Source organism: Hippopotamus amphibius, chromosome 6 (genome assembly GCF_030028045.1).
Source record: "Hippopotamus amphibius kiboko isolate mHipAmp2 chromosome 6, mHipAmp2.hap2, whole genome shotgun sequence".
Taxonomy (NCBI): Eukaryota; Metazoa; Chordata; class Mammalia; order Artiodactyla; family Hippopotamidae; genus Hippopotamus; species Hippopotamus amphibius.
Genome location: NC_080191.1, coordinates 26,366,243 through 26,385,335, shown reverse-complemented (window position 1 = coordinate 26,385,335; position 19,093 = coordinate 26,366,243). Strand labels below are relative to the sequence as shown.

The window sequence follows — 19,093 nt, the reverse complement described above, 5'->3', positions numbered from 1 at the left end:
CATAGGAAAAGCCACAACAGATGCTTAAGCCACCTCCCCAACTCCTTTAGATTTTCTGTTGTCTCTTGGAACGTATCTTGCTTGTAGTTCTGGGTCAGTCCAGGACAGATGGCGTGCTCCTTGCTCAATGAATCACCCCTCCAATTCAATGGTTCAAATTCAGCAACTTTTAAGGGGAGGTTCTGGTCAGTGTCAATTGGAGTTACTAAAAATATTCACTTAGTTTTCCTCTGCCTGTAATTCTAAGTCAATGAGTGAGGCAGGTTGACAATTAGATCATAACCATGTAAGGTGCATATTTGGGTGCATATCTGATAATCATAGACTCAGCATTGCCATCCTTTGCAAGCCCTTCTGCTCATGAAGGACTCCACTCAAAAATGACCGGGGGAGGATGAACAATTTATAGATTTTCCCCCATTAGTTTCCCTTTCTTTTATTTTCCTCCAGCACAAAAATGTTCTTAAAATTTGTGAAAATGTGAGAAATAAACAGAATAATCTGTTGTTTCGCTATATGCAAAATTCTGAATTTGTATTTTTCCACTGCTTTTAATGACTGCTTTTAAAAAAGAAAAATGCCATGTGCAATGAGGCAGGGCTAGAAAGTTACATGGCAGTTTCTGCACTTGCTTGCACACGTGTACATACACACTGCCTCTGTGTAAAGCCTAGAATGTGTCTGCAAATTGGGCTTTTAAAAATTAACATCAACCTCATATCTGTCTATGAAAGACATAAGACTTTAGTTTTTTGTTTGTTTTAAGAAAAAAAACCCTGACTTCAACGAACTATTGGCAAAAAAAAAGAAAAAAGGATAATGCCCTGAATATGTGAATCAAGAGAGGATGGTCTTCAATTGAAATGCTGTTAAACACGCACGAAGCCTGACCGATTGGGCTACTGGGTAAAAGTCTAGAAATTTCTGGGTTGTAACTGTACGTGTAACGATGATTCATGAGAAAAACGGATGGGAATCTAGTAACTCTTGATGACAATGGGTAGTTTAATGTTTCATTTTACAGCAGCGGGCTCTAGTAGTAACTTACGAGTTATTTTATCTGTGAGATCAAAGCAACATAGAGCAGGAAGATGGATACAGATACTCAAAACCTTAATACTAAGCAGTACTTACAGTCCTTATGTTCATGGGAAGCTCAGAAGGATGGAAAGAAAAATCTTCACATTTTTTGAACGATTGGCATCCAGGTTATAGGGGTATGAGTAGAGAAGTCTTTTTTAAAGAGCAGCACGGTTTTAGACTCTGTGCTTTAGGTTTTCATGGCAGACTAAAAAGGCAGCATTGCTCTTCATTTAACTGTGGATATTTGACATTTTAAAGGACTGGGTGACGGAAGACCTTTCAGTGTAAAAATTGTCTCATTAAATGTGAACACTTTACTAAGTGGCTTATCATGAACTTGGCCAAATGTCTGAAAAAGCAACAGTTCAAAATGAGGTAGAGAGAGTAATTCTGACCAGGACGTCCTATTTTGTTGGTTTGGCAGCTTTGATGAAAACCTTCTGTGAGGCAGCGGTCCTCGCGTGATAGGCCCAGAAGCAAATTAAGGTGACAACAGTATGTTGACCTACTAAACAAAAAGCACAACAGCTCTGTAACCATGAACAGATACAGTCACTTTGCTGCTTGGTGAAAACTGCATATTCAACCCCCCCACCCCAACCCCGACCAAAGGGAATAACCCCCGTTTCAGCAGTGGCTTCTTTTGGGCATATATAAATCCCTTCACGGAAAGTGACAAAACCCCAGGAAATCCCACCCGTGAATGATGGTAGTATTTAAGCCAGAGGTTAGCTGCTATAATGCTCATTTCACGAAAAGTCACCCCCACCGCCATTTTTAGTGGTTAGTTTGTATAAAGCAAGCTCAAGACCATAAGCCTGAAAAACCGCAGTTTTCCCAAACAGGCAGGATTTCCAGCGAAATAGTTTGAAAGCGACAGGGTGAACAGGTTAAACTCATTATTCAGGCAAACTGAACATCTCTAAGTATGATGGTGTAGGCCACCTTAACCTTGGAGTCCTTTGAATGAGTTTTTGCCCAGGACACATATAATTGTATATGTGACTGGCATAGTCATTAGTTTGTTTCTGGTATGCATATTCTATATTTCTGTTTTAAAGCCCCCAGTACCACCTTTGCATGAGACAATTTAAGTGAGTTGCTGGTATAAGGACATTGTGGCATTCTCAGGGTCACATGCTTGGCAGTTTACTAAAGAAAAGTTGAACACAATGTTTTTTTCACTACCCCTATTATTTTTAAACCATAGTTTTATAGGAAACTGTTTAATCTGTCTTCTGGTGGTACAGTATTTACAACAGAAAGGTTGTATGATAAATGGTTGACTTTTCAAGCAACTCAAACACCTGGCATTAATAGTAATGCCATTCCATTGACTCCTTTGTTATCAGAACTTCTGAAAATTCCTTTGCTAAAGAGTTGGGAGTGACTGGCCATATAAACCTCAAATATTGCATAGCCATGAGAATTAAGAAACACTGTTCAAATTAGTACATGAGACTTTATAAGGAACAAAATCAAGTTGCTTCTGGGCTTCAGGTTTTTTATCTCATGGTCAAATAGTTTGTTTAGCTTATGACTTCATTGTACCATTTCTGAGTTCCATACCCAAGCACACTAATGATTTCTATATTGGAAGTAATCTCTTGGACGGAGGAAAATAGTTTTTCCCATTATCAAAAAAAATCGAAAATAATAAATGCGGAAACACAGGGAAGAGATACACTGAAAAATCTTGCCTAGGGAAAGAGTTACTCACATTTTTTACCCTGCGTGTAATGAACAAAAATGTATACAGAGTTAGGTTGAAATATGAATGTATTTATTGTATAGTCTGTTATATAATGTTAATTAAGTGCAGTCAATGGTTGTTTTAGTCTCGTAAAAAATAAAAAATGAAAATGCAAATATAAGTCATCTCTAATCCAGGAATCCTTGATTAATTGACTAATGTCACAGGCTTATTTAATACTATGTAGGACCTCTTCACTGTTCTTAACCACTCCTTTTAGCTACACCCCCAACTCCCACGTTTATCATTTCTGCAGAATCCTTAGGCATTACATCTTCCACAGGCATACTGCCTTTTATTGCACTCTGCATATATTGCAGTTTTTTACAAATTGAAGATCTGTGGCAACCTTGTGTTGTCTGAGGATGGTTAGCATTTTTTAGGAATAAAGTATTTTAAATTAAGGTATGTACATTGTTTTTTTTAAACATAGTGTTATTGCACACAATAGACTACAGCATAGTGCAAGTATAACGTTTATATGCACTGAGGAACCAAAAAATTTCTGTGATTCTCTTTGTTTCAGTGGCCTGGATCTGAACTTGCGCTATCTCTAAGGTACGCCTGTTAATTTGCGCTCGCAATCTCTCTGGTTTCATGACTGATTCAACAACTTTAAAACAGCTCCCTACTTTACAGTTAGAAAACACTGAGGAGGCAACACTACTCCAGGAAGCTTAAAAAAAAAAAGGTGTGGTAGTTACACTGCACACAAGGCTGATAGGGATGCTCATTCCCTCCTTCTTCATTTCAGGGCAGACAGCTTGATGTTGGCACACCGCACAATCTGAGCGAACCGGTGAGTAATCGCTCCTACTGCCCGGGACTTTACAGTGTTTGCGTTGATAAAAAAGGGACAATGGTCAGATTTGATTACCATACGAATAATTCCTAAGTAAAAGCTCATTTATTTGTGCCTGATGGAGGAAGCTGGATGGAAAATAGCGAGACGTCTGCATCAGATTATTCAGACATGAGTTCAGGAACAGTGTGTCAAAGTAGAAAGAGCACAGGACTAAACCAAGGCCATGATTTTGATTCTACGCAGCTGTGTGGCTTTAGGCAAATTACTTAAAATTTCTGTGATATAGGTAAAACGACTAAAGTATGTGTATTCTGAGAGGGTCGGATTACATAGCCTCTGCTGTTTCTTCTAACAACTACATTTACGGTTTTATCAGTTTTTTACACCTGTATCCATTTACTCAACAAATGTTTAGGGACTCCAAGTGTAAGTCTCAACCAGGCACCATGCTGGGTAGTAGAAACTTAAGAATGAGTAAACTAGGGTCTCTGTTTTAAAGGACTCTCAACCTTGCAAGAGACACAGATACATAGAACCACGCCCAGACAGCAACAGTGAGAGTCAGATCAGCGGTGTGTGGGAGTGGCAGAGAAAATACACCAGAGGAAAAGCACCTTGCTTGCCTGCATGGCCTGCATGGCTAAAACTAGAAAGATGAAGAGTTTTCTGGAAGGACTAGAGGGGACAGGCACACCAGTCAGAGCGAGCGCTTTGTGCCGAGACACAAAGGTTTGAGATAGCTTGACTTGTGCAGGAGAGAGGAGTACTTCTGCTTGCTTGGAGGACGGGTGTGTGCGCGGAGATGGGAGGTAGAAGACAGGGTTGGCAAGCTGGGCGGGGCCAGATGGTGCAGAGCTCTGAGTACCATGTTGGTAATTTGGTTTCAATGACACACAAAGTTTTAGGTAAGAGAGGGATATGATTAGGTTTTGTTTGGAAAAGGTCACTCCAAATGTGGAAACAAGAGAGGTCCCTCATGAGGCTGTACAGGGCAAGCAGTGGCGGGCCCAGAAAAGCAAGGGCAGGGAGGGAGCGAGGAACCCAGAGAGAGTCCAGGTGAGGAAGACGTGAGTCAACAGGACCTGAGGATGGATGGTCCGTGGGGTGGGGGGCATGGCAGAAAGAGAAGCCACCCTGGTTCCTGGCTTGGGCAGCTCAGAAGATTGAAGCATATTAATGGGAGACACGGGAGGGAGAGCAAACTAGAGGGTAGAAAGTGAGGAATTTGATGTTTCACATGCTGAAGGTGGGGTGCTTATAGGGACTTCAATGGAGAGATCTAATGAGCCCCTGGAAATCTGAGTCTGCAGTTCAGGAAGGAGTCTAACCTGGGGGTTACTGACACCTCGGATGGCTGAGGCTGAGGTGGGGGATGCGTTTACTCTTGGAGAACTTGACGAGTGAGAAGGGAAAATGTGGAGGATGGGACCCAAACACAACAGGAGTAAGGAGAGGAGAAAAGAGATGGCAAAGCAGAGGGAACGGAGAAAAAGCTGGGATTTAGGTGTCATCGTGGCCTGTGGACAGAATGGTCGACACAATCATAGGCACAGACAGACCAGGTAGGGGAAGGCGGAGCCGGCTGAATCCGTCCAACAGGAGGCCAGGGCAGCTCTGTGAGCAGGTGTTCAGGGCAGCTATGGGGTGAAAGCCAGCCAGTGAGCAGCTCACTTCCCAAAGTGTCCATCTACTTAGGCTTTGATGTGCTGCCTTCTGTTTGAGTCCCCAGCTTTGAGTTTTGCTTGTTGTGTGAGGACACCCCATTGACCTATATAGTATACTTGATGTCACGCTGTCCTGGACTTTACCTGCTGCCAAGGCACCCAATGTACAGTGTGTTCCCTGAAGGTCAGGTACCCTCTGGGATCTAGGCCTGCCTGCCCCAGGCTGGATTTCACTCAGCAGCCCTGAGCCACAGCAAGCCCTGCTCTGCCTGTAAATATGACAGCTCTGCTTAGAATCCCAAAGGTCCTGATCCTTGTGAGGCCAGAGCTTTCTTGGTAGATTTCTATTTCAGAAAACATTTGTGTTACTGTTTATACGTTCGGGTGACAAGAAAAAGTCATCCTTCTTCAGTCTCTTATTGTTTCTTGCAGTGCATCCAAGGATGTCATTTTTGGAACTCTGCAGATCAGGAAAACTGTGCTTTAAAGTGTGTAAGTATTCATTGTGTTTCTGTTTTGATACTAATGTTTCCCTTAAGAGAAACCTTCTCCAAGAGGATTCCCATTTCAATTTCCATTGGCTTTCAATTAGTTTGCATGACTCTAAAGCAAAAGTATGAGTAATACATAGTAATGGATAAAAGAGATCCACATTATTAATGCAACTGGAGACGGAGGGAAGTTAATGCAAACCATGGAACCCAGAGATGACCAGTTGCTCCAAACTATAAAGGCCTTTTAGTAGAACGTTAGGTATTTGTTAAATTTCCTAGTCCTGCACTTCTCAAATTTTAATATGCAAATATCAGGGATCTTGTTAAAATGCAGATTCTCATTTAGTAAGTTTCGGGCAGGATCTGAAATTCTGCACTTGTAATAAGCTCCCAGGTGATGCAGTGCTGGTTGTTTCCAGACCACACTTTGGATGACAGGTTCCTGGGTCATGGTCAAAGTTTCTCTGCAGGGAACATGGTAGCATTCTAATCCACAGGGCACAGACATCTGGGTTTACTCCACTTTGAAAATGTACTTTATTTTTCATTTTTCATTTATCCTGACTTTGCCAATTAGTGTGTGACTTGGTTAAGGTACTTCACCCCTTGGTACCTTACTTTCCTTATCGATAAATTAGGATCATAATCGAAATCTCCCTGTTAATGGTAGTGCCTGTTACATTATAATTACTCCAATCTCATAGCTAAGAATTTTATAATTTAAAAGTGGGTCGCTTTGGGACATCTGTGGTGGCTCAGTGGTTAAGAATCCGCCTGCCAGTGCAGGGGTCACGGGTTTGATCCCTGGTCTGAGAGAATCCCACATGCTGCCGAGCAACTAAGCCTGGGCACCGCAACTACCGAGCCTGCGCTCTAGAGCCCGTGAGCCACAACTAATGAAGCCTGCGCGCGCCTAGAGCTGGTCCTCTGCAACAAGAGAAGCCACTGCAACAAGAAGCCCACGCACTGCAACAAACAGTAGCCCCACTAGCTGCAACTAGAGAAAGCCCTGTGCGCAGCAATGAAGACCCAATGCAGCCAAGAAAATAAATAAATAAATGAATATGAAAAAAAAAAAGACATGTTAAGGGTTGAGATTTAATAAAAAAAAAAAACGGGTCGCTTTTTTTAGGTTGTTGAGGTTAGAGATTAAATCAGTTAAGATCATAATAACTTTAGGTAATATTTTCTATTAATGACTCGTATTGTAGCATTGAGATTTAAATAAGGACACTAACATCTCCTAATATATAGTCCTCACAGCTTTTCTTGTATAGTGTGTCCTCGCAGATCTCCCCTATGGGAGTCACTTACACCCCCTCTCACGCATGTGACTGCATGCTTCACAGAATGGAACTTACCAAAAGATGGAGCAGATGCTGTCTGGACTTGGGAGTTATTACACACTCTGAAAACACTTTTCCTTCTCCTTGGTAGCACTTTGTCCAAACGGCAATTTAAATCATTATTTGTCTAGTTATGTGTTCAGTATCTTTTGCTGACATGTAAGCCTGAGAGGACAGGATCCTCTCTGTCTTGTTCACACTGTGTCCCTTGCACTGAACACAGTGAGGGGCATGTAGCAGGTGCTTAGATCGCACTTGCTAAGTGAATGAATGGGAAGTATCATTTGTTGCCAGAAACAGTCCAGGAAGCAGAGTGGATGCTGGAGCAGCCAGTCTGGGCAGAGGAACCCGCTGGCCTTTCCTAGCCAGAGCTGTTGCTGGTTTTCACTTCAGGTTCTGTCTCCCTGGGCACCTGCCAACACCCCTTCATTCTTTAACCTGGTCCAGGGCAGATTACCTCTTAGTTGACGGGAGCTTCTAGTAGACATCGCTGTTTTTCCAATGATGCAGCAGCATAATTTTTACAGCTCTTTGTACAGGGGCCTTCCTGGACGGAAGGCCCATCTCTGGGCTCCCTGGCTTTTGATAGTTTTTTATTGATTATTTTGTCAATGGTGGAGCAAGAAATTAATTTGGAAAATATGCCTACTTAAGTGTCATTAAAATTACTTACATCTTTAGAGATTTTCAATAATTTTACTTTCCTTTTCTTTCTATGCAGAATGATACCTATGCTGCTGTTTGTGAGGTGAGTGGAAGTCATTTACAAAAAAGACGTCATTAAACCCCATGCCTTTCTCTCTTGTCCTTAAAAAGCTATTAAAATAAGAATGAAGAAAACCAAGTCATTCTTAGTGCGCAGAAATGTTCTTCCTGGGGTGCTCTAACTCTGGGTATAAAGATGACTGTATAATTCCATTTTTGACACAAGTATTTGCTGTGCTTTATATATCTATCTGCATACATGAAATGGATGTATACAGACGTGTGTATGCACACACACACACTCCCACATATGCATGTATGTTACACTAATCTGGTTTGAAAGGTTCTGATTCCTGAAGCCTGGGTGGGAGAGGGTGGCAGGAAGAGAGGAAAAGGCACATGGAGGGCTACCCTCATGTCTGCTGATTTCATTTCTTTCCCGTAAAGCCTACGCACCATCATTAATACAGTGCTTTAGAAGAGAACCCTTTAGTTACAATTTTCTTCCTTATTCGGCGAACTCTTTTGACAACAGTTTGAAACACAGCTTTTTAAAAAATTTTCATTTTAATTAATTAATTTACTTCCTGCTATGATAATAAGGGGCCTCATGCTGACTCTGGCTGCCCAGGTCTCTTCTTGCCGCCACCACCACCACCGCCGGCACCGTCTCTCTCCCTGTAGGAGCTCCCTCCCCTGCGCTGGACTTTCTTCTTCCTTCAGAAAGACCTTGAGATTTTGATCTTTTCGTATTCAATCTTCTTCAACTAAACTCCCCTGTGCTGGATTCCATACCCTTCAGAATTCATTTTAGTTTCTTTGACAATAAGTATTTATGATGAAACTGCATTGTTTCTCATTTAACATCTGTGTTGTAGTCTATTTAAAATGTCCTTGAAACCAGAGAACAGAACTATCCTATCTTGCCTGAGGAAGAAGTAAAGATTGTCATTCATTAGTAAAATAGAAAAATTTCCTTTGAACAGAAAATAAAATAAAAAAAAATTAAATTGGAATATTATCTCAGTAGTCTGTGGCGACCCCGTATCTGAGTAATTTTTCCTTGGGAGCAGATGGTGATTGAGTTGGTTACGAAGAGATAAAACAGAGAGGAAAAGTTGCCCCAAATGTAAATAGACAATTAAAGCTCTTTCCTGATTGAGATTTAAAAAACAAAACAAAACAAAAGACTGCCTGAGAACTCTTTTATGTGACCAAAACAAAAGGGGCCAAAAAACCAGTCCCTGGAGGATTGCTTCTAGAAGCCAGAGAGAGTTAGTGTCTCAAGCGTCAAAGCAGCCCAGGCCTGGGTTTCTAATGTGGTGGTTCCCTGCTCATCAGTTTGCTGCCCAGTTGCCTGTGCTCATATGATGTACACCTTTTCTCTCTGTTGTAACGTATAATTACTCTATTCTTTTCTATTATATTTTGCTATTTTGTACTTTAAATAATGTAGAACTGAAGAGTGATGCGTGCTCAATAGAGGTGGAGGTAGAGAGAGAGGTAGAGAACTCAGCTGCTCACACCTTTAGGAAATCAAACTCCTCAACCATCAATGCGTCAACTTAAGCAGCTTGGAATTTGCGCACATATTCCTTGGAGGGAATAGTTTCAGAAGTGGTAGCTGAACAAAATATAACTTGGAAAATGATGTTAGCGAGTGAGATGGTTTATCCCTGATAATTCAGAACACAGATTATCCTAATCTGAAAGGTTCTAAGAACCTTTTCATGGCTTCTCACTGCCATGAAAATTACCGACTACCAGTGTTTGCTGGCCCCTCCCCTGCCTCATCGTGGCCCCTCTTCCTTGTTCTCTGTACCGGCCACACTGGCCTTTCCCTCTTCTCTGAGTGTACATGGCACTTTCCTGTCTCAAGGTGTTTGCCCTTGCCCAGGTTTTTGCAAGGCCAGCTCCTTCTAATCACTGAGGTCTCGCCTTGAGGGTCCCCTCTGCACGGTTCTTCCTGACTGCCTTAACTAAAGTTAGTCCGCTTCCTGTCTGGTTATGCCTTATGCCTTTGACTTGTTTTATTTTCCTCAAAGCACTTTTCATTATCTGAGCACATTTTATTTTTTCAAGCTTGTTACTCTGATATTGTCTGTTCCCTTCTAAGAGAATGTAAATTCCGTTATTCATCCTAAAACCTAAAACAGTGCTTGGCATATAAAAGGTATCAATAAATATGTTTTGAATGAGTGAATGAATGAGTTTTTAGGAGATGAAGCCACAATTTGTATAGAGACTCTGCGGTAGAGGCATCCCAGGTGGGCTGTGGGGCATGTCCTCGTGTTGCAGGAATGAAAAAGGGCACTGACAGCAGGTGCACCAGTCTGGGAAGCACAAGAGTGGAGCTAGAGGGGTGATGAGGAAAATGATTTTCCTGCTACGAGAACAGAGACAGCAGACTGGGGTAGCCCCTGGGAAATATGAACTTGGCTTCTGCAGTGGGAATGGCAGCTCAGGAGCCTGGAATATGCTGTATGTTTGCCCTATCCAGGGGCTTTGGGCTCAGATTCTGTGAATTTCTTAAATCCAAATTCCTTTAGATTCTCTCCAGGCAACTTGAGCTTGAGAAACATTGGATAACGTCATTTGAAGTCTAATGTTAGATTAGAGAGAGAGAGGGAGGAAGATGCGGGGTGGGGGGGAGAGAGAAGGAAATCCTAATCAGTAGCTTTGCCTCCACTTGAGATAACATTTAAACTCCTTGGAGTACAAACTTGTAGTTATAAGATTAATAAGTTCTGGGGATCTAACATACAGCATGGTGAGTATAGCTAATAACACTGTATTATGTACTTGAATGCTGCTAAAGAGTTGATTTTAAGTGTTCTCATCACAAAAAAGGAATGGTAATTATATGATGGGATGAAGGTGTTAGCTAATGCTATGGTGGTAATCATTTATCTCAATAAAGCTGGAAAAAATACAAGCTTCATCAAAATAAACAAAACAAAATATTTAAACTCCTAGATAGGTCAGGACTAGCTATATTCCCAAATAAACATTATTCCACCTCCTTTTTTCTTCCTCCGTTTTCTTTCTTGAAAAGACAGTTCCATGTCAATGATAATTTTGCTGCCACTTGATATATTTATTCTTTGCAGTTAATGAATGTGTTGAATGTATTTTACTGAAACCTGCAAAGAAGATGTGAAAAGTATACGAAACCCTTAAGTTAAATAATTCTGAGCCTAAACTGAAGTATTTAAATTAATCCTTAACTAAGCAGACCTGGGCTTATCAGGCTGCACTTCCTTTGAGTGCACAGATCAAACATGGGACAGCTAAGTATTTACCAATTACAGGCCTTCTCTACCTAGATGCTCAGAGTAAATGCATTGTGTCATGCTTTGCACTATTATCGTGAGAAACAATAGCATGTTGTCCTAGGTGTTATAAACTGAATGAGAGCAGGAAGATTGATCGTGATTGTGCTGTAGTTTTACAATGTGTGCCTTTTCTCCGAGTAGTCCCCCCTCCCCCTAACTATTGTCAATGCACCTGTTAAAAGCTGCAGGAAATTTATATCTCAGTCATCAACATGTTTACTCTGTTTTTGGTTAACGAGATAAAATGTTAACCATCATTAGGTTTTTGTAGACCTTAAAATTTAACATTGGCACTAAGACATCCATTGAATTTTTCAGTAACTATAAAGTTTATAGTCCATTTTTAATTTTTCAAGGAAGGCATGGATTTATAAAATAAATAGGCATCACTTTAGGCTGGAGTTGTAGGTTATTAACTTACTAAACCTTTGACTAAGATGGCAAACATATAATCGCATTGTTGAGCTCAGTATTTTGTCACATTGTGGTCATGAAATCAATTTACTGAATAAAGAGTCACAATGAACAAAATGACATAGAATGGAACATATAAGATGGCATCACAGGTCAGGATTGCTTTTGGGGATGAAATGTTCTAAAGTTAGATTGTAGTGATGATTGTACAGTTCCTTGAATATGCTAAAACCCATTGAACTATGTGCTTCACATGGGTGAATTCTATGGTGTGTAAAATATATTTTAATAAAACTGTTAAAAAAGGGGAAAAAGTATTGCTTCAAGAATCTTTTTTTCCCAGCATGTATGTATGTACTAAGTTGCGTTGTTAAATGTATTTTGGAATTTGGGACACGGTCAAAAAAGATTGAAAGGTGTTGTTCTAATCCCACTAGCAAATGGGAACTTAAGTATTACAGCTGAAATACTTGCTATACAGGTATGCGTATATACTAGGCATTCATATTCCGAAATTTAATTGGAGCTTATCAGCAAAAACAGTACAAAGGCTGCACTGACTGGCATGCTACCTGTCTTCCATAGCGAGAATCCTGTGAGGTCGGCTGCAGCAGCGCGGAAGGTGCATATGAAGAGGAAGTGCTAGGTAAGTAGACACATGCAACTATTATTGAGAGTAATCTACACCACTCCAGAGACCTGCGCCAGTGTAGGGGTTATGAGCCACCTCTTAAAATATCTTGAATTCTATATCTCAGTATAATCCATATATTATTGAATACCTATATTATTGAATATATGTATTTTTCAGTAACTTCAAATGTGGAAGCCATTTTGATAAAGACTCAGCAAAACTCTTCTTTCAGAGTAAAATAGGGGAAACAGCACATGACATGTTTAGAACTTGAGATTTTGCCCTCAGTTCAGTGGACGCAATCACTTCTATCTCAACGAGAGAGAATGTGAATCCTAAGCAACTTGATGTCAGGAAATGCCACTGTTTTAAAGACCTGAAAGTGCAGAAATATTTTGTTTAATGCACATTTCATCCAATAGAGTACCTACTATAGTTATGGCTCCCTACCAGACTTTGGGAAATTTGCAGAATGTATAGAAATTTTGCTTCTCAAAGATTTTGAGTAAGTAAGGAACTTGGGTGTTTATGTCTCCAGCTCCCTCTGACTCACTTCAGAGCAGATTTGGTGTCTCTAAATGACTTTGCCCTAGTGTGTTAATTCTCTAGTAGTTTCTGAAGGACCAGTGAACGCTTTGATAAATTATAGCCTATATGTTAGCAGCTAACTTTTCCAGAATTCCCCACTGTTTCCTCCCACTGGAAGATAGACAGTTACTTCCAGAACAAGAGATGATTTGCTTTTCCATAAGTTGTAGTCCTTGTTTCAGTGGCTTGCTCCTTGCTCTCAGTGGCTGATGGAAAGTGGAAGGTGGATCTTGCCTTCTTATCCCAATTTGCTTCTGCCCTTTAGTGTCCCACAAAGACCCTCCTTGACATTTCTGTGGAGGGGTAGTGATATTACATTTTTTTTCATTCTGTGTAGTGGGAGTTAGCTGTGGATAAACTTTATATTCTGTGGTTTCCAAACTGCACTGAGATTCCCCAGGGCATCATGTCTACCTCACAGGGAGGTGTGGGGCATTTTAAATATTGAGGGAAACACAAAGGTAGCCAACATTTGTTGGACATCACAGGAACTATTAACTAGATGTAGTTGATGGTATAAACAATGGATCGCCCTACATTTCTTTCTATGCTATCATATGCTTTTTGGTGTTGCTGTGATAAAAAGCAAATACTATGAGAAACACAGCGTAGAATAGGAAATGAGAATGGAGGTGCCCAATCGGATTACAATATTTGAAAAGTTGTGCAGGGCCCAATAGGCACACAGATCCCAGTAGTATGCAATTATTTTTACTTAGGGATGAAGTAAACATTATTTTGTCTTTCAATTTATGTGTTTTTTCCCCAAACATCTACTAAGTTGACGGGATATGTGTACTTAAGTTATAATACTTAATAAATGGAACTGTTTAGGTGATTCTTTTGTTCTAGGGGGTCATGAAAAAATTAGTGAGAAATTAAAGATGCCAGAACTGAGAAAGTTTGGGAAACTTTGATTTATGTCCTTTTCTTATATTCTAAAGTTATAGAATACAAGTGTACTCAGTGCTTTATTTTAAAATTTTCATTGGCTACGGATCAATGTCTGTGTACCACTAACTGATGAGATACACTGAGTTTACACAGATGGCATTTGTGCTTATAGATCTTATCTTAGATTGTTCTAATGAATCTTTTTGCCCATGTACTTAAGACTCTGTTTGTCTCTAAAACATCTGGTACTGGTCTATTTATGTGCGGATCTGCTGTATTATTCTATTTCAGATATTCTCCATCTCCCCTTTTCCACATGTGGGGATGATAATAGCTAATAATATATTGAAATAAAAATAGCTATTATTTACTAGGCATTTATGAGCCAGGCGCAGTTCTAAGTAATTTATAGGTTTTAGCTTTTTTTGTCCTCAGAGATATAAACACTATTATCCTCCTCATTTTACAGATGAGGAAAATAAGGCATGAGTATAAATACTTACTTGGGCCTGCATGGCCAGAGAGGGATGTAACTTGAATTTTAAGCCGGTTATCTCATTCCAGAGCCTATTCTTATCCACTCTGCTATGTATTGAAAATAGTATATAGCTCAGTTTAGCTTCCTTCTCATTTGTTTCACTCTTGTGTTGATATTTTAGAATAAACCTACCTTACCTCTGTTTTTCCATATGCATCACCATGGCTTTGAAACATATGTCTTTATTTAGCTATGAAATTTACATTTACTTGTAATTATATAACTCTGGCTCCTTCTGACCAGTTATTAACTTACAGCTTTTCTGATGCCTCCTTGTTCTTCTTCCTTACTCTGCTGACCACACCATATCTCTTCAAGGTATCCCACAGCTCTTCCAATCCCTGCTGTTAGGCATCTCACACTATAAAAAATAAAAAATGGAACTGTGTTTTGCCTGTATAGTTATAATAGCCAAAAATGAACCCTAAATGGAAGAATAAGCAGAGAAGGGTTGTGCTAAGCCTCTCTGTGGGCTAAGCTCTTAGATGACAGTGGTTTTACTTTTTCTGCATCACAAAGTATTTTTGTAGTATGGACTTTAATTAGTTCAGATTCAGTATCTATAGTGATTATAATTGTGTAAACTTTTCTTTTAACTGGAAAGAGGTCATGGGAGTTTCTATTTAATCATTTAAGCTCCTTAAAAAAAATTTACCATCTTTTCTGAACCAGAGTAGTGATTCTTTTTCTGTAAAAGGAAGCTTATCTTCTAAGTTCAGGCAAAGATGCCTGCTTTTGCCACTTTTCTAATAGTACTGGATGTCCTAGCCAAAGCAATTAGGCAAGAAAAAGGCATCCAAATTTGATGGATCCAGTAAAAGTCATCCAAATTTGAAAGGAAGAAGTAAAAATACTCTTTGTTTGCAGATATAATGATCTTTTTTTATTATTATTATTTTTTAATTAATTTTTTTTTTTTTTGGCACACGGGCTTAGTTGCTCCGTGGCATGTGGGATCTTCCTGGAGCTGGGATTGAACCCATGACCTCTGCATTGTCAGGCAGATTCTTAACCACTGTGCCACCTAGGAAGCCCCTGCAGATGTTATGATCTTATACACAGAAAACCCTGAAGATACCACAAAATACCATGTTAGAACTCATAAACAAATATGGCAAAGTAGCAGGATACAAAGTGAACACTTGAAAATCAATTGCATTTCTATGGACTAATACTGAACCATCTGAAAAGGAAATTAAGAAAACAATTTCATTTACAATAGCATCAAAAAGAATAAAATACTTAGAAATTAACAACCAAGAGGAATGACTTGTAAAGTGAAAACTACAAAACATTTCTGAAACACATTAAAGAAGACAAGTAAATGGAAAGACATCCTATATTCATTGGTTGAAAGACTTGGTATATTGTCCAGATGTCAGTATTACCAAAGCAATCTACAGATTTAATGCAGTCCCTATCAAAATTCCAAAGATGTTTTTGCTAGTGTTTTGCATGAGGTGGAAAGACTCATCCTGCAATTTATATGGAATCTCAAAGGACCCCAAATCCTGAAAAGAAGAACAAAGCTGGAGGAATCATACTTCCTGATTTCAAACTTATTACAAACCTACAGTAATCAAAACAGTGTGGTACTGGTATAAAGACAGACATATAGACCAGTGGACTAGAATAGAGAGTTCAGAAATAAATCCTTACATATATGGTGAAATGATTTTTGACAAGGGTACCAAGACCATTCAATGTAGGAAACGACAGTCTTTTCAGCAAATAGTCCTGAGAAAACTGAATATCAACATACAAAAGAATTAAGTTGGATCCTCATAAAATGTCATATACAAAAATTAACTCAAAATGGATCCATGATCTAAATGCAAGACCTAAAACTATAAAAATTTTAGAAGAAACATAGGGCAAAAGCTTCACAACATTGGATTTGGCAATGATTATTTGGATATGGCACAAAAGGCATAAGTAACAAAAGAAAAAAACAGACAAATTGGATTTCATGAAAATTTTAAAAATTTAAGCATTGAAAGACACTATCAACAGAGTAAAAAAGCAACCAATAGAATAGGAGAGAATATTTGCAAATCACATATCTGTTAATGGACTAATATCAAGAATATATAGAAAACTCCTAAAACTCAACAACAAAAAACTCCAAACAATACAATTAAAAAATGGACAAACAATGAAAAAGCAGAAAGAGAAATTAAGGAAACTCTCCCATTTACCACTGCAACAAAAAGAATAAAATACCTAGGAATAAACCTGCGTAAGGACGCAAAAGACCTGTAGGCAGAAAACTATAAGACACTGACAAAAGAAATCAAAGACGATACAAACAGAGTGAGGGACATACCATGTTCTTGGATTGGAAGAATCAACATTGTAAAAACGACTATACTACCCAAAGCAATTTACAGATTCAACACAATCCCTATCAAATTACCAATGACATTTTTCACAGAACTAGAACAAGAAATCTTATGATTTGTATGGAAACGCAAAAGACCTCGAATAGCCAAAGCAATCTTGAGAAGGAAAGACGGAGTTGGTGGAATCAGGCTTCCTGACTTCAATCTATACTACAAGGCCACAGTGATCAAGACAGTATGGTACTGGCACAAAAATAGAAAGGTAGATCAATGGACTAGAATAGAGAACCCAAGCACATGTGGGCACCTTACCTTTGACAAAGGAGGCAAGAATATACAATGGAAAAAAGACAGCCTCTTCAATAAGTGGTGCTGGGAAAATTGGACAGCAACATGTAAAAGAATGAAATTAGAACACTTCCTAACACCATACACAAAAATAAACCCCAAATGGATTAAAGACCTAGAATTAAGGCCAGACACTATAAAACTCCTAGAGGAAAACATAGGCAGAACACTCTATGACATCCACCAAAGCAAGATCCTTTTTGACTCACCTCCTAGAATCATGGAAATAAAATCAAGAATAAACAAATGAGACCTAATGAAACTTCAAAGCTTTTGCACAGTGAAAGAAACCATAAACAAGACAAGAAGACAATCCTCAGAATGGGAGAAAATACTTGCCAACGAAGCAACAGACAAAGGATTAATCTCCAAAATATACAAGCAGGTCATGCAGCTTAATACCAAAGAAGCAAATAACCCAATCCACAAATGGGTGGAACACCTAAACAGACATTTTCCCAAAGAAGACATGCAGATGGCTAACAAACACATGAAAAGATGCTCAACATCACTAATCATTGGAAAAATGCAAGTCAAAGCCACAATGAGGTATCACCTCACACCAGTCAGAATGACCATCACCACAAAATCTGGAAACAATAAATGTTGGCGAGGGTGTGGAGAAAAGGGAACTCTCCTGCACTGTTGGTGGGAATGTAAGTTGGTACAGCCACTATGGAAAACAGTTTGGAGGTTCCTTAAAAAACTACAAATAGAACTACCATATGATCCAGTAATCCCACTACTGGGCATATACCCTGAGAAAACCATCATCCCAAAAGAAACATGTAGCATAACATTCATTGCAGCACTATTTACAATAGCCAGGACATGAAAGCAACCTAAATGCCCATCAATAGATGAATGGATAAAGAAGATGTGGCATGTATATACAATGGAATATTACTCAGCCATAAAAAGGAATGAAATGGAGCTATACATAATGAGGTGGATAGACCTAGAGTCTGTCATACAGAGTGAAGTAAGTCAGAAAGAGAAAAACAAATACTGTATCCTAACTCATATATACGGAATCAAAAAAAAAATGGTACTGATGAACCCAGTGACAGGGCAAGAATAAGGATGCAGATGCAGAGAATGGACTGGAGGACACAGGGTTGGGGCGAGGGTGAAGGGGAAGCTTGGACGACGTGAGAGAGTAGCATAGACATATTTACACTACCAACTGTAAAATAGATAGCTAGTGGGAAGTTGCTGTATAACAAAGGGAAATCAACTCGATGATGGGTGATGCCTTAGAGGGCCAGGACAGGGAGGGTGGGAGGGAGTCATGGGAGGGAGGGGATATGGGGATATATATATAAATACAGCTGATTCACTTTGGTGTACCTCAAAAGCTGGTACAAGAGTGTAAAGCAATTATATTCCAATAAAGAGCTTAAAAAACAAAAACAAAACAAAAAACTATAATATTAAGCAGAAGTAATTATACTAAAAAACATGGGCAGAGGACTTAGACATTTCTACAATGAAGATATACAAATGGCCAATAAGCACATGAAAAGATGCTCAACATTACTAACCATTAGAGAAAAGCAAATCAAAGCTACAGTGAAATACTACTTCACACCCATTAAGATGGCTACTCAAAAAACAAACAAGCAAACAAACAAAAAACTCAGCAAAAAACCCCAGAAAAGTAAAAGTGTTGATGCAGATGTGGAGAAATTGGAATGCTGTGCACTGTTGATGGGAATGTAAAATGGTATATCTCCTGCGGAGAAAAACAAAAAATTAAAGATAGAATTACTATATGACCTAGCAATTCTACTTTGGGATATATATATCTCAAAAGATATATATCTCAAAAGAATTGAAAGCAGCGTCTCAAAGAGAGATTTATACACCCATGTTATACTTGCATATTGAATTCACAATAGCTAAAACGTGGAAGCAACCCAAATGTCCACTGACAGATGAATGGGTAAGCAAATGCAGTATACACATACAATGGGGTATTATTCAGACTTAAGAAAAAAAAGGAGATTCTGATATATGCCACAGCATGAATAAATTTTGAGGACATTATGCTAAGTGAAATAAGCCAGTCACAAAAAGACAAATACTGTTTGATTCCACTCATATGAGGATTTTAGTAGGTAGTTAAAATGATAGAGACAGAAAGTAGA

At 39.2% G+C, this 19,093-nt stretch overlaps 1 protein-coding gene across 2 annotated transcripts in view; it reads left to right on the top strand.

The window, feature by feature from the left end:
• The window catches only part of ROS1 (ROS proto-oncogene 1, receptor tyrosine kinase), a 115,269-nt gene that overhangs the window by 5,934 nt on the left and 90,242 nt on the right, over window positions 1-19,093 (top strand). For both annotated transcript variants that reach the window (XM_057739096.1, XM_057739095.1), the window contains exons 2-5: window positions 3,591-3,635; window positions 5,738-5,797; window positions 7,867-7,893; window positions 12,185-12,245. In XM_057739096.1, the coding sequence (XP_057595079.1) occupies window positions 3,591-3,635; window positions 5,738-5,797; window positions 7,867-7,893; window positions 12,185-12,245 (193 nt within the window). The remainder of the gene's footprint in view (window positions 1-3,590; window positions 3,636-5,737; window positions 5,798-7,866; window positions 7,894-12,184; window positions 12,246-19,093) is intronic.